The following is a 16,108-nucleotide window of genomic DNA, read 5'->3' as shown; positions in this document are numbered from 1 at the left end:
CAAAATGTTAAAAGTATAGAATTATTAATTATAAACGGTTAAATATTATGTACAGAAATATAAATATAATGAGCAATAATAACAAAAAAGATTATCTGCGTTGTTCACTGGGATTAGCAGCTGCTCAAATATGCCAATCGCTAGGATGGCACTCTGTACATCGTTCCTCCCATGATATACTGACAGACATTCTTGAAAGATACCTGAAACAGCTTTCTGCCACAGCAGCAAATTACAGCCAAAATTGTAAGTTTATATTCTTCCTTTATTACACCTCTTTTTTATATTTGTTAGTGTGTTGTCAAAATGATAATAGTAATAGAAATAATAAGCAAGTAATAGAAATAGGTCTCAGTATTTGTTCTACGCCTCATGATTTTTAAATTATGAAGTACAGGATTTATTTAGAGTCTGTAAAACGCTAAAAAATAGCTGATGTTAACTAAACTTTAATAACTGTGTGTGACAAAAACTACTTTATTGGAAGAGATTTTATCAGGAAGGATTTTTTATAGTACTTCCGAAAATGTTTGCCATCCAAGCCAGACTCAAGCGACCAAGAGGCAGAGAGGACAATTGGTTGCCAATAATTAAAATAACAATCCCTTTCTTTTATTACCACAAACAACAATAAGATATTTATTTTGCAAAATTTTAATCATGGTAACCCCTAGGGAAACCTATCACTACTCAATCCCTTCTCGAAACAATTTACTTCCTTACATAGGTAAATATTAGGTGAATATTCACCTATGTATACACACCACTCGGATAAACTATCTGAGTTCATCACTAACATATAGCCGCACATAATGTAGTGGGTTCGTCTGCGGCTCCAAGTTCTGGGGACGGCGGATTGAGTCCCGCTCACTGCCAGGCAGTATGTTAGTGATGAACAAAGTAGTTCTTCTACAATATAATTGACTTCCTATTTATCACAAAAGGGAAATGATGCAGGTACATTCTACTTGTTTTGCGGTGTTTTAAGATTAAATGTACTACACTGTAAGAAAAAAATACAATGTCTTCTAGTAAAAATTCGTGATTATAGTTGTACACACAGTTTTAAAGCAAAAACGTTTCAAAGCATCACTTCTTTCCTTTCCCTTTGCTGATAACATATTGAATTAGTAGAAGGTGAAAAAGAATACCTCATTTTGTCTAAAAAAAGGGCCACCCAAAACGTATGGCCCTCTATTTTTTTAAGTACTCCTTTTAAATATAATAGTAATGTAATCTATATAGACAGCAGGACAATACCAAATTTGGATGATGTTGCACTTGCATTCGATCAGTTGGGAATATATTTACACGAACTCGAGGATTACGTGCATCAAGTTGAGCCTGTTTGTCCCAGCAGTTCACTGCCGGAAGTGCCCTGTCATGAGTCAGGAAACCATTTGTTACACGAACAGGATGGTCAATTTCCTCCCCCTGTCGATATGAAGCAAGAACATCAACAAGTGGAGAGGGAGATAGAAAGTGAAATGGAAATTGTCAAAGAGGAAAATGTTGAGGGTAACCTTTATAGTTTTTGTACTAAATTTAAATTAAGTTAAACACCTACTTTTCGTGCACGATAAAATTTTATAATCACTTAAGTTTTTTCGGTTTATTTCAGTCAAAGAAAACAAACCTGACATGGAGAGCAGCACAAGCACTCAAAATAAAGTTAATCGACCAAAAGAATTAACCCTTCGAACTGATAGTGTGGAAAGTCCACCCTATTCCCCTTTGGAACCAAAAAGCCTAAACATAGATGCTCTTGTGAATTCAGAGCTCACGCGTCCAGGATTAAAAGTAACTACTCCAAAAGGGTACACACCCACCTTAACAACCCAATCAGCTGTGCCTGGTATTGCTAGTTTCACTAATACGACATCGAAAATAGAATCTCTCTCATCGCCAGCATACACAATTACAACACCTTCGAAGGACATTGCGAATACGTATTCTAAAAGTAAAACGAAAAAAGAGAAAAAGAAGAACCAGCAAGATAAAGTAAAGGTAAAAAAAGAAGAAAAAACAATTTTATCGCCACCCAAAACAAATCGTAATAACTTAAAGTCTCCTCCTTCAAAACACAAATCAAATATCCTTTCTCCAAAATCTGCTGGTAGCTCGCACAAAACGAAATCTCCTAAACCGAAAATTCCAGTGGCGGGTATCACAGACTTTATTAAAACTAACACAGTGATCCCACCATCGGCTAAAGTAGCCTCCCCTCCTACAGTAACAGATAGCCGCTCTGCTCAATCTCTAAACATTAAAGAAGAGAATAGTGGCGAGGTTGCTACTCCTAGTAAAGAATCGAGTAAAATTGAAATGAAACGAGAGTTTCTGCACAGCCCACCACCGCTTACCCTCCCACCACAAATCTTACTATCGCCCACAGCCACAAAGCAGGAAGCTTCTGTTGAAATTAAACAAGAAGAAGTTGATCTCCCAACGCCTTCTAGAACCGTTATATTTTCAAATAAAAGTGACGTCAGTCCGGTGTCTATTAAATTAGAACACTCTCCACCGCCTTTGCTTACCTCCGACCTACTTTCACCAGACAAAAGTGGTGATGTGTCTTTTACCAAGGAGATCAATGAAAACTCCAGTTCGGTGTTGGTAAGTCCTGTTCCGATGGACATGCCTGTGCTAACGTTTCAAAAGAAGGTGGAAACACCGGATGCCGACACGTCAGAAATAAAAAGTGAACATGAAATCGACATTTTGTCAGTCTCACAGGACGAGCTTCAACCGAGCTTGAAGTTTGAACCCACATTAACACATCGCAGTGGAGAAGAAAAAAAGAAAAAGAAGAAGAAAAAATCAGATCGAGACGATAAAAATCGAAAGGTGATTTCTTTTCCCATCTATTCTGTCTATTAATATTTGAAATTTTTATTTCATAATATATCGTTTCAAATTATTTCATACATTAGAACAGCCTTTTTTTATTTTTTTTATATTTTTTTGTTTTGTCTATCAATTTAGCACGAGGGAAAAGAAAAAAAAGAAAAGAGAAAAAAGCGCGAAGAAAAAGAATCTGTCACGCCAATTCCAAAATTGACATTTAAATTGGGCGGTGCAACCATATCTGAATCGAATTCAAATTTGTAAGAAGTTATTACTTCCTGTTAAATTTCTTCTTATACTTTATCTTGATTTATCTTTTTTTAACAATCCTTTTAAGGTCTTTCGATGCTACTCCTTCGTCTACATACAGTGCATCTCCTGAACCGATGGATGTGCTGCCCACAAAATCCTCGAAAAAACATAAGAGCAAACACAAGGAGGAAAAACATAAGGAGCCTCCTCTGACCATTTCATCGGTAAAATCCACTAGTAGTATATACGTGGAAACTTTAACAAATACTTCAGTAAGTGGTTTTAAACTTGATGCAATTTCTCTCGTTGAGCTTATATCACATTAACAAACATTAATCATGCAATTAACCTTCTGAAAAATAGTATATTTAGGACGTTTATTGGAAATGGGGCGTTAAATAGCCCCGTAAATTTCTTGAATGAGGAAAACTCCAAAAAACACCCCCTTTACGGTATCAATTTAATAAGGGATCACGAAATACAGAAAGAAAATATTAAAAAATCTTCTACAATGTTTTTATCATTTTCAGTCTGCACTTGGTGGAGAGGTATATTATTGTCCTGCTTGTGGCTTACCCGACGATGGCAGCCCGATGATAGGTTGTGACTCGTGCGATCTCTGGTACCACTGGCCGTGCGTCAACATCACCGTGGAGCCTGCAGATGACGATAAGTGGTTTTGTCCGAAATGTCTCAACGCTCCACCTGCGAAGAAGAAAAAGAAGAAAAAGAAAAGGGAATCGTAAATAAATTGTATTTACTGATGTAAATAGATGTTTCTTGTAAAAATGTAAATTATTTCGTGTAACCGTTAACATAGCAAACTTGTTTACTTCTGGAGAAACAAAGCGCTTAGTGTGAACGTACCCGTAAACTGGATACTCCGACGAATATTTTGTCCGACGAAAGATTTTGTCCGACGGATATATTTGTCTAAAAGCAAATTTTAAAAATCCTCAAATTTTACTTAAATATTTCGAAAACTCATATAGGTTACACACTGTTGATAGAATTGGCAACCAACTGGTCCTTTCACAACAAAATTTATTTAAATTCTTGCCAAGGACTCAAAATATCACAGACTTGGAATGCTTTTTTTAACCTAATAATTGCCTTCCATCCTTCAGAATTTGAATGTATCGAGATCCAAGCAATAAAACTTAATTTAATCACAAGCATGAGCTAACCAAAAGTAAATCCTTTTTTCCTTAAGGTATAAAACGTTTGAAAAAACTTTTAGACTTTTGGGTGGGATTTTCAAGAAAAAAACAATCACAAACATTAAAAGAACAATTCCTTTCACTTCAGACAGAAGTTATATGCTTTTAAACGGATTTTCAACTATCTCTACAACAGATAGTGCGTTTTTAACGGCTTCTGTTTCTGTAGGTTTGCTAAGGATATACAAGGTTTGTGGTTTTTGTTTTCACCTGTATATTAGCGGATGAAGTTTTAATGAGAAATAAGAAAATACATAATTTTGTCTGACGAAAATTTTTGTCTGACGAAAATTTTGTCCGATAAGTTATTTTAAAATACGGATTTACTAAGTTGGGCAATTTTTTTCATTGACAGAAGAAAAATCTTCAACTAGTGCGATAGTGGTTAAGAAAAGAAAATCCTGAAAAGTCATTATGTTTCGCCTGACCTAAAATTGAGGACTTAATGCGCAAATTTAATTTATTTTGCGCAGACTTTGTCAGAAAGTCGCCAGAAGAAAATTTCGCGTGTTTTTAAAAATTTAGAAATATAGATTTATTGCGTGAAACGCAAGATCCCTAAAAGCCTTGAACCGCAAAATTTTATTCCGCGAAAAAAAATTCTGCAATAATTCCTAGAAACCAGTGTTTATTAAATAGATCAAAATTAATTTGCGGACAGAGCTTACGCATCAGAAAAAAAAGTTTGACAATTTCTTTATATTGGTTCAACACTATCATTCTTTACTGTCCCTGGCATAGATGCTGTTGCGAGACAAGGTATTTTCAACCCCTCTTAAATCAAAGGTGATGTACCTACAATTTATATACAATATAAAAAAACTTACTCACCGAAATAGTTTGTTTTTTTTCATTCATTTTTTCTTAGTTTATATTTATTTGAAAATTGTCAGCCACGAAAATAAATTCCCGAAAAAATTTCAGATTTGCCTAATCCGTGAAAATAAGTTCCCGCAAAATTTCCTGTAACACTAAATCCGCGAAGATAAATTCCCTTTTATCCCGAGAAATTTCAGGGAAAAAAAGCCGCCAAAGTAAGTTTCCGCGAAAATTGCACTCTCATTATTAATATTATTTTTTTTTGTACTAACAATTAAAAAAACGTTGAACGGTGGCTTAGAATGGCTAAATAAAAGGAACGAAATAGAGTAATGGCTAAGCCGAAATTTTACCGTTTTTTTTTTCTTAGAAAAAACACAAGAAACATGGGGAAAATATATTTTAGGAAGAATTTTTTAAAGAATTAGTTGTGGAAATTTTGTGAATCTCGTGCTTGGGCACAAAAGTTTGTAATGTACAGTAAACTAAATGGAAGAATAGAATTAAAAAAAAATAATAATTTCATGTTGAACATGCAAGGAAAAAAAGAAAAACACCTTAGATTGAAGCCATATTTCCTGTTTTCTATTTAAAAAAACTAACAAAGAAACAGGCAAAACAAACCATTTTCAAAACATGCTCCCATTTTTAAATTATATACTAAATAGGCATAATTGCGCATGATTTCGTAGTTAAGCACGTGCTATATCTCGACCAATCACTTCAAGAGAACTACAGTATCAAATTATACAGAAGATGCGGGATATTGCGGCCGCAGAAAATGCACCAATGAAAATTTAGTATCACGCGCAAATGCAGCTTTATATAAAATATAAAGCGTCACGGACGCCTCTCAAACTGTTTATGAATAAGGGTAACCTGCAGTTGGCGGGATTCAAATTGTGTTTTGCTGCTTGCAAGCTAAGATTTGAAAACGGTGTTTTTCGTTTAAAAAAAGGACAGTATAACATAGAAAAATCGCGATCTCGATCTTTCTAACTTTAAATGCGTAAGTCTCTTCACACAACATGACGTTGAAAAGTTCGGGAGGAAAGGAGATCTTTATATTGTTGTGCTTGGTGATTTATATCATCAATGTAGGTGCTATTCCAAGACACTTCTTGAAGCATGCAAAGACGAAGTACACACAACGAAGCACAATTGACACAAATGATGAACTAGGTTCAAGTATGCCAGCCAAACATCATAATTACGAAGAATTGACAAGCTTTTTAGACGAATTAAACGCAAAGTACCCAGATATTACGCATAAATATAGTATTGGTAAGTCAGTAGAGGGAAGAGAACTTTGGGTTATGGTTGTTAGCGATCAGCCCGAGCGACACGAAGCAGGTGAGCCGGAATTTAAATACATTGCAAATATGCATGGCAACGAGGTTGTCGGAAGAGAGTTGTTGCTGAATTTAATGGACGTACTCTGCAGACAATATAAAAAGAGTGATCGATTAACAAAGTTAGTTGATAACACTCGAATGCATTTTATGCCTAGTATGAATCCAGATGGATATGAAGCAGCCAGTAATGATGGCGGTACAGACTGGTTAACAGGAAGAAACAACGCAAATAACGTAGATCTCAATCGAAACTTTCCGGATCAATTTTTCCCAAAAGACCGGGCCAAGCGGGAACCGGAAGTTAATCACACCATTAATTGGATACTTAGCAACCCGTTCATATTATCAGCTAATATTCATGGTGGATCGTTAGTAGCGAACTATCCTTTTGATGACAATCCATCCGGTCAAAACGAATACACTGCCTGCCCGGATGATGATGTGTTCAAAAGTCTAGCTTTGAATTACTCAAAAGCTCATCAAACAATGCATTTAGATAACCCTCCATGGGAATGCAAGGGTGTACCACCGGATCATTTTAAGGACGGGATAACTAATGGTGCTCACTGGTATAATGTTGCCGGGGGTATGCAAGACTTCAATTATATTCACAGTGATTGCATGGAAATTACTCTGGAATTGGGTTGCAACAAGTTTCCGAAAAAAGAAGATTTACCTCGTTATTGGTTGGAAAACAAAAACGCTCTGGTCTTATTTATAGAGCAGGTATTTGATTTTATCGTTAAAGTTCTACCAAATGTCGGATTGATCAATCTTTATTTGGCGAAAAGTCATTGCGCGTAGATTACGCCTTTTTTTGCTGTGTAAAGCGCGATGTTGCACTTTAAGTCAGTTGCGGTAACATGCAGTAAAATTAGTACGAATAAGTTTCATAATAATTTCTAACAAGATCTTGTACCAGTATGTCCAAAGAGTCGAACCATTTTTTTAGAAAACACCATAAAAACTGTACAATCTTTACGTAAGTCTTTAAAACTGCTCTATCCAATTGAACCCCATGTCTCAAAAACATTAACTTTTTTTTACTTTAGATCCATAAAGGTATAAAAGGAACCGTTTTCAAAAAAGAAGGAGAACCACTGGAGGGTGCTAAAATACATATCGACAATCGAGCTCATGTATCGCACTCACAAAAAGATGGCGACTTCTGGAGGATCCTAGAACCTGGCTCGTACATGGTGAAAGTTACCAAAGATGGGTATAAAAGCCAAACAAAAAATGTAGAAGTAAAAAAAGATGCTGATGCAGAAGTTGTGGAATTTTACTTAAGTGAAGGCACGTCCAGTGAAGCAGAAGGGAACAACGGGTTTCCAACAGATAGTTCGGAAACCCTGGACCAACCTTTTACGTCGCTAACGCACGTTCAACCCAGTACTGGTGACAGCACCTTTCCTCTACTTTCACAGATACAAACCATAGATCAACAACTTTTAGCAAGAGCTGCTGCTCCAAATACGCAAGCATGGCAGCCCGACATGCAAGCATTTAATGCACCCACAGTGAGTCTTGGAAATTCAGGAGACATGAGACAAAATGCGCCGTACCAGGGAGACGGACTAGATGACGCTGCCATGGATTCGCCGTTCGAACAGCCGCACGAATATTTCCTTAATAATCCAAAAGAAATGGAGTCGACGCAACAGCTGATGGATGATTTAAATTTAGAAAAACAAGACTTTATGGATCATAAAAGTGAATTCGTAAGTGATGAAGCATAACCGAAAAAAAAAAAAGAAAAGAGAAAAATCACACAAAAGAATCGCATGTATTTTTAAGAAATTTCACATCGTATATATCGTATAACGTAAATAGATAAGAACTTTTTGCATTATAAATTTTTCTCTTTTTCGAACCATGCTATTGTGAGTGCAGGTTTATTATAACCAATCCGGTATTTCATCTCAGCCTTAGTTGCTTAGGGTAAAACTTTGGATGTCAGCCCTATACTTGCTAAAAAGTTGCGAAACGTAAGCATTCAAATTTCACAGCATTCCAATCTTTTCGCACATTTATGTGGTTATTATTTCTTAGAAAACAGAAATAGGTTTATTCTTCTAAAGAATTATTTTGTAGGTTTTGTTAAATTATCCGGCTTAAACTTTGTTTGGTTGAAATTTTTGAATTTTCAGCTTAGTCTGTTGCTACGCAGTTTGCTTGAGCTTCTGACTGAAATCTCAATTTCGGCTCTTAGGAACTCGATTGCTTATTAAAAACCGTGCAATACAACTAATATCTTAATAAGTAAAAAAATTATAAAGATAACAAATTTCGTGTGTATAAATAACAACAATTTGATAATGATTAAAAATAGCAATTTACGCAACAACTTGGAAAATTTAAAAATTACCAGCAATCTGTGTATCTCCCACCTAGGACAAGTGTCGCCTGAATAACCCCCCTTTCCACCTACCCCTTTTATTTGATTCTCCGTATAATTGTTAGCAGCATTTTTGTGTCTTCATATCTAAGGCATAAGCTTAAAATTTTGAAATTATTAAAAGCTCCGAAGTCAGAGCTTTTAATATTTCAAGATTGATCGCCCGATTGAATGTACCAGTTGCTTTGTAGAAACATATTTTAAAAGAGCTCAAAAACAACCATAACTATCTAACAAATTCCCTTAAACATGATAGAAAACTTGCTAAAATTTAACAAAATCATCAAAAAAACTACCAAAGATGTGTCCATTAAGAGGTGTTGATGTCCAATTTTTACCTGATGCATTGACTAAATAGTTACTCTTTCCAAATGTGCCGTCCCATAAAAGAATATAAAACATTATTTTGGAACCAAAAAGAAACCACACAACGACAGAATCAGTGCGCTAGTGTAGTTTTAAAACTGCAACCACAAAAAAGTTTTGCAGATTATAGTAAGGCTTCTTATAAAGTGGTTGCTGATAAAAAGACGTGTAGTAAAAATCAAATGTTTTTTTTCAGGGAGAGATAGAAAATATATAGCTATGAAGTCTAGTTGCTGCTTGAAACTAGAATCTTGTCTTTCCTTGCAGTACACCAGAATGTCATCGAAATATCAAAACGTCACTATATAAAAACGAAATCGACTTTAAATTTCTTGTTTACGTTCGAAATGGTGTGATTACTTTTGGAGAAGTGAATGGTGTTCAGAGTTTATAGAATCTAGGAAAAAAAAAATCATTAATTAGATTAAATTACAAGATGGCAACTCATTTCCAAAAAGCAAATTCCAGAAGTTGTATGGTCTTTATTGAGAAGATAACTGCTTCGAAGTATTTTAATGAGAATAAAAAGAGTGAACAGCCTGGAGACTAAGCAACGATTAAAACATACAAACAAACAAACAAAAAATTTCTATGAAACTTTCTTTTTTTTCAGCTTTTTACGAGTTTTTTACGACTCTATTTCATTTGCAGAATTTTCAAAAGTAGTAACCATCTTGTATGAAAATCAAGATATTATTGAAGATAGCCACGTGTCCTCATACCTTCGGCACATCATCATCATCATTCAACTAAACGTAAAGTGTCAAGCAATAATAAATGACAGTCAGATATTTAGGTGAAGCAACACAACGCGAAGCACAAATCAGAAACCGTTATCATACCTCACTATATGTATTCTTACGACTCTTGTGCACAACTCCTACAATCAGTGCTATGAGAACTACCAGTGCACCAAAACCAATCACACAATACGATACAACGTTAAGAATATATCTTGGATGTAAAACTTCTTTTTTGAACTTATCAGCGGACGCTTGGTCGATTTCAGCTGACTAAAAGCAGGAAAAAAAAACACCTATGATTTCGACTACACGGTACATAGACAGTTTTTGGGACAATAAATGTCAGCTCGCAAATAATACGTCACATAAACAAAAATGGCAAGTTAACAAAATAACGTTGTTCTTTTTTTTTTTTGGGGGGGGGGGGGGGGGGGGGGGGTGGAGGGGGGCATTTGTTGGAAAATGAATTTCGTCTGGTAAAATTATTATCGGTAAAGCATTTTATCACATAATAGGGTGTTTTTACGTCCTTGTAAGATTTCTTCCCCAGGAGCAAATTGAGATTATAATATTGATGGATTTAAGAAGCTTCAAATAAACGCGATAAATAGAAACACCAAAACACGCGTACCTCATGTATCCACAGTACTGGTAGAAAATTGTCTTCTGATTGCAATTTGTTCATTAACCTATACATAGGCAAATAATTTCTTATAAGCAACACCTTTAACACCATCAATATTTAGCTTAGAACACCTCAAAACTTATAAAGCGCTCCAAATGTTACATGGGAGACTTTTGTTCAACGAAAAAGACTAGGGACCAGGTTGGTTGATTCGCAACGAACAATGAAGAGCAAAACATCATATAAAAACAATATGGGGGTCATAAAATCACGCATGCACATACTTAATGTATTCCGTTTTTTGAACAAGAATGTTGATTTGTAATCTTTTGTGGGCCACCATTGTCACGCCAGTGATCTGGAAATAGGCAAAATTATATCCGTACACAAGTGATCTGGAAATATGTGAAAATACATTGGTACGCTAGTGATCTGCAAATATGTAAAAAGAAATATTAGTACGCTAGTAATCTGGATTTATGTAAAAAATATTAGTACGCTAGTGATTAGGAAATTGTGAAAAAATTTTGATACGTAAAATATATATTTATAAAAACCATAAATATACTATTTGTTTTACAAAATTTTCTCACTGGTTCAATATCTAAATGTGTCGCATGCAGACTCTCCTCCGGATGTAGTCCATTAATAGCAGCAGCCAGAGACGGATCGCCTTGATAAAAATGCGGCGCTGACACAAAGACTGGAGGATCTAAACACAATTATAAAAATATTTTTATATTTTGCTCATAATCGCGCAGCTTCGTTCTGTGGATCTGTCTCCTTATTCAACTTGTAGTAACCTTTTTTTAATTAATTTTACTGCACCCCTAAAAATTTCTTTTTCGCGCAGGGATAATTTTTGTGCCCTTAATTATTTAGTGTTGCAGTAGACCAAATTATTATTTAAAGTTAATTAATTTCCGCAAAGATTAATTTATGCAAATGTCGCGAATTTGACCTATATTCGCAAAAATTTGTCTAACCAAAAATTTACGGCAATGTCAATTCGCAAAAATTATACTTAAAATTAATCTTTGCGAATTTAAAAATTTTTTTTTATTTCTTTCTCTTTCTTACTTAATGAAAGCACTTTTGAACATTTCGCAAATATCTCTGGGACCTATAGCTAATTCCACTAATTGATTTAATTTTTTTTTGTTCTTCAACCATGTTCTTGTACCTTTGTATAAAAAAATGGTCCGCGAATAACTTTAAAGAGACCTATTCGCGAAAATTAGCCTGTGCGAAATACCTGAAATTAACTGATTCGCGAAATATTCTCTTAATATACTTTTTTTACCTCGCGAAAATAAGTCCTTGGGAATAATAACCAACTGAAGGTATAGCTTCCATTAATTCTCAGTAAAAAAATTATTTTCGCGCACCCAAATTCGCAAAAATAGGTTTTTTTCAGCAAATTTATTTTCACTCAGCCACAGCCACAGATATCAATTTTTACAATCACAGGATTTTTTTTAGGAATTAATAATTTTGAGTTCAATAATAGATTATTTGCGAGATTTCAGGAGAATCCTAATTTATTTATGGTTGTTTAAGGAATTTAAGTGCGGATCATGCATTTTTAATTATTTTCTAAAACGTCATAAATTTTGTATTCTACCTCCGACTTGACACTGGCCAACAGGAAGCAAGCCACTACCCCAACACTTCTCTTTGTTACAAAAAGCTCCGTTATCTGGGTTAACTGAATGATTAGCGAACAATTCTGGTGTTGTGGAGAAGCGATACAAAGGTATGTCTTTTACCGTCCGATCTTTCTCATATTTAAAGAATAACGACCTATCAACAACAACAAAAAAAACACTAGACGTTGTTTAAACCATAAAATGGGGCGTAACAACTCAATTGCACAAGTTGTCAAATAGTTTAGCAGATTTGAATATTTTTTTTATCACAGGTTTTTGAAATTATCATCAACTTAATAATAATAAATAACTAATAATAAACCACACAAAAAAAACACAAAGAATATTTCAAAAAAAGGCTTAATCGGCCACTTTCAATGAGCGAGCAACTTCACTCTTTAAAATATAATTCTTTACAAAGGATGTGATTTGCGAAGATTGACGACGGAGCGATTGTATTTAGCATCAAGCATTTATTACCTGTATAGATCGGTTGTAAAAACGTAAACAGTGTCATCGCGAGATAAAAATGGACGTGTATGGGAACCATCTATAAAACAAAATGCATAATATTATTGTTGAATAAACGATACAAAAACAAAAATATCGAGACAGTGCATGCTTGGAACCTACCACTTCCGTTTATCATATTTCCATAATCCGTCAACCAGCACGGAACTTCCCTACATAAGAAAAAAAAATTAGTTGTACATGCAAGCACACATTATTCGAAAAAATGTCGGCCAAAAAACGGCGAAAATGCTGTCCGCTAATCACGTATAGCCACTCAATAAAAAACTAGTCCGAAGTTGTTTTACGTGTTTTTTACCTTTTACATAGATAACAAGACTGAAAAAAAAAAACGTAAACGAGAATTTGCAAAAGTGGACAAACTGACAAAAACTTTTCTTAGGGAACAAAAATTTTGTGCGTCATTTTTTTGTTTGCTAGGGTACAGCGTGAAAATAAATAATCGTACCTCTTTCCTTTCCATCTTGTAATCTTTTGCACATCATTGATATCTTGCTTTCCAGTGTCGATGGTTAAATTCCCAGTGTTTATCGCTCCATCTGTACCATTATGCTAAAGTGAAAGACATTAACCACCTCATTAACAGACATAGAGAAGTATCGCCACCAAGAATTTAAGAGAATGTTGATTTTGTTACCTGCAGAGCTACGAAAGCACTGATCTTTGGTAAATCGAAGTGAAAAGGTAGTTTGGCAATAACCTCCTCCAATTTGACAATATCATTTAGCAAGGGATCAGTGTAGCCCCATAGTAATTTTTTCACTGGTAGATGTTTAAAAAGTGTCCATGAATCACTAAATGTTTTCTCCAAAAATAAATTTAGAAATTCCATTCCTGCTATGTCCGCTAAACTTGAATTACTTGTGATTTTAGCGTCGTGAAGTTTTTTACCAATAGTCTGAAAAAATGAATTATTAGTGTTCTGAAGATGCCTTAAAAATAACAAAACATATCAGTGGCTGCTTTCTACTTTAGGAAAATTTTTCGCAGAATGGAACGGGCAATTTCCACTTTATATTATTACGCACCTTTTAATACTAAAAGTAAACTCACTTTGCGCAATTCTCACAAAATAAAATAAGCTGATCAACTAACAATTTTCTACCTGTTGTTTCCACGCACAACATAAAAAAAAACATGAACTTAATTCTACTTTCCCTGGAACAGAACGCAACGAAAATAAACATTTTCCACCCACGTGGTGAAACATTAGAAGTACGCATGCTCAAAAGCATTTCTGTTCCTGTCCATTTCATTCCGCAAAAAATTTTCTCAAAGTGGAAAACAGCCTTCGGCCATTTAAGTTTTAAAAAGTTTTTTTGCAAAACTATTAACGACACGCACAGTATATTCAACATACCAACATCCGCTATTTCGAACATCTGCTATTTCGAAAAAATGTAACGATCCCTTGCGTTTTAAACTATATTGTTTACTGTTTCTTAATTCTAACATTTGTTTATTCGAAAATATTTTCCAATCCCTTCCGTGTTCGAATTAGCGGATATGCATACTATAAATCTCTTCTTAAACAAAACGCACAGTAACAAAGTTCTTTTGTTGTCCTATAAAAAAATCGCATAGAAGGTTTAGTGATTGTGAATTGAAGTTGGCGATTCTTGTAAAAAAGTGTAATACAAACAAGTATATGGTTCACCATGAAACTATACAAATACAGTAAATTACGGCGTTGCTTTAAACTTCAGTAAATTACGGCGCTGCTTTAAACTTACTAAGATAGGTATGTTCGGAGTGAAAAAATAATCTTCTTCGGAACAATCCACACATGATGTATATGGATCAAACACGTAGGAATAATTTTGAAGGTAGGTGATATTATTCACGTTATAATCAATGATATGGTTGTCACGAATCTCCCTGAAAAACAAGTCCTTGAGAATAACTTATACACAATACGGATCACTTTTTTTAAGTCAACTTCGATCGCGCGTAGCACAACATGCTCAATTCTGCACAGTCGTAGTCCTAGCAGCGCAGTGTTTACTGAAAAGAAAAAAATGCGAGCTAAGAGTTTCTTAATATTCGGCAATATCGACTACTGTAAAGCAAAAGTCCACTTTAATCGCCAAGCACGACGTATTTAGCACTGCGCGGTTGTGCGTCCGATCGACCACTGGAAACAGAAATTCGCGCGAAAACTTAAAATGGCAGCAATTCAATCAAATTAATTGGCCGAAATCATGAACTTACGTTAATATACACAGCAATGCCTCACAGCGCTCTGAAAAAAGATTCAAGATTCAAAATGATTTCGACTTTCAAAACGATCAGCACGTGAAAAAGCGCTCTTAAATATTGCGCAATATTAAATACTTCTATGCGTGCGCCTTGAAACGACGTGCTAAAAGATTAAAGTGGACTTTCGGCTAAAGAGTTCTACAGTGTATAAAGTCAAGCGCTTTGTGAAGCAACGCACCCTTAAGAAAAAACAAACAAAAACAAACAAAAATACTTAAGAAACAAACAAACAAAGCAACCAAAACAAATATAAATACAAAGAGAGAAATGATTTCCATACAACCCGGTTGATAAGTCGCACTTACCTATATGAATATGGTCCATGTTGAGTAACGTTCGGTTTTGAATTAATATTCACAACATCTTCGTAATTTGTGTAGTTGAATATGAAAAACTGCATGTAAACTGGCGAGGGAGGATTTTTCCAGTTCTTATAAGCCTCGTTACCTTTTGATAGTACTAATTGCTAAAAAAAACAACAAAGCATGATAACTTTGTAAAGAAAATGCGAACATGAGGGAGGGAGGGAGGGGGGGAGGGGGGGGGGCGAGGGTGAGAAGGGGTTACTAAGATATGCCACACCTCCTTCACTTTCTCTTTGTATTGATCTTCAAAAAAAGGAATTGAACCTGCTCCCAAACATGCGATGACTACACCAAGAAATATCAACACACCAACGGTGACCATGGGTGTACAGCAAGCACAACAACACCCATCTTTTTTTTCACCCATCTAAATTCAAAGAAGTTGAAGTTACAATCTGACGAAACATTTTACATCGTAGTAATGTTATGCCTTGAGTTGTTCAGCATTTTTCTATTTCATTTTTTACTTCATTCCATTTTTTCTTCTACTTCAAGTAAAAGACGTTTTGTAGATAAAAGCATATTTTGTTTCACACAAATGTTTTGGTTATTCTGGCTTTATAAGTTCCTTGTTACAACAGAGACTACATTATTCTGACATATTTGAATCGAGGTTGACAAGTTTAATTTTTGTTGAACAGTTGAGGCTGATATTTCTATTGTCAGTTACAGAAACACA

At 34.9% G+C, this 16,108-nt stretch overlaps 2 protein-coding genes across 2 annotated transcripts; one reads left to right on the top strand and one right to left on the bottom strand.

The window, feature by feature from the left end:
• Positions 1 to 33: 33 nt before the first annotated feature.
• Positions 34 to 9,506, top strand: LOC130653835 (transcription initiation factor TFIID subunit 3-like). The gene is made up of 9 exons (XM_057456338.1): positions 34 to 246; positions 1,246 to 1,518; positions 1,622 to 2,847; positions 2,986 to 3,107; positions 3,185 to 3,371; positions 3,630 to 3,841; positions 4,340 to 4,508; positions 6,152 to 7,219; positions 7,546 to 9,506. Exons 1-9 carry the CDS (start codon positions 48 to 50, stop codon positions 8,230 to 8,232), a joined length of 4,143 nt encoding a protein of 1,380 aa, XP_057312321.1. The 5' UTR covers positions 34 to 47; the 3' UTR covers positions 8,233 to 9,506.
• LOC130653982 (lysosome membrane protein 2-like) lies at positions 8,731 to 15,835 on the bottom strand. Its single transcript, XM_057456481.1, has 14 exons — positions 15,647 to 15,835; positions 15,370 to 15,530; positions 14,539 to 14,683; positions 13,443 to 13,703; positions 13,254 to 13,357; positions 12,908 to 12,957; positions 12,755 to 12,824; positions 12,250 to 12,428; positions 11,219 to 11,337; positions 10,910 to 10,983; positions 10,632 to 10,689; positions 10,100 to 10,270; positions 9,980 to 10,006; positions 8,731 to 9,654 (listed from the first exon to the last, which is right to left on the bottom strand). The coding sequence occupies exons 1-14, from the start codon at positions 15,794 to 15,796 to the stop codon at positions 9,646 to 9,648; spliced, it is 1,578 nt and encodes a 525-aa protein (XP_057312464.1). The 5' UTR covers positions 15,797 to 15,835; the 3' UTR covers positions 8,731 to 9,645.
• Positions 15,836 to 16,108: the final 273 nt, after the last annotated feature.

The sequence above is a fragment of the Hydractinia symbiolongicarpus genome, chromosome 8, assembly GCF_029227915.1.
Source record: "Hydractinia symbiolongicarpus strain clone_291-10 chromosome 8, HSymV2.1, whole genome shotgun sequence".
Taxonomy (NCBI): domain Eukaryota; kingdom Metazoa; phylum Cnidaria; class Hydrozoa; order Anthoathecata; family Hydractiniidae; genus Hydractinia; species Hydractinia symbiolongicarpus.
The sequence above is the reverse complement of the archived record's forward strand: the minus strand, read 5'-3'. Positions and strand labels throughout refer to the sequence as shown.

Excerpts from the sequence above, each read along its gene's own strand:
- LOC130653835 (XM_057456338.1), top strand. The coding sequence starts at position 48 with ATGTACAGAAATATAAATATAATGAGCAATAATAACAAAAAAGATTAT. Across the intron at positions 247-1,245 it reads AGCAAATTACAGCCAAAATT|ACAGCAGGACAATACCAAAT; the intron begins GTAAGTTTATAT and ends TAATCTATATAG. Across the intron at positions 3,108-3,184 it reads TCTGAATCGAATTCAAATTT|GTCTTTCGATGCTACTCCTT; the intron begins GTAAGAAGTTAT and ends AATCCTTTTAAG.
- LOC130653982 (XM_057456481.1), bottom strand. The coding sequence starts at position 15,796 with ATGGGTGAAAAAAAAGATGGGTGTTGTTGTGCTTGCTGTACACCCATG. Across the intron at positions 13,704-14,538 it reads CTCCGAACATACCTATCTTA|ACTATTGGTAAAAAACTTCA; the intron begins GTAAGTTTAAAG and ends TCATTTTTTCAG. Across the intron at positions 10,984-11,218 it reads CACATTTAGATATTGAACCA|ATCACTGGCGTGACAATGGT; the intron begins GTGAGAAAATTT and ends GCCTATTTCCAG.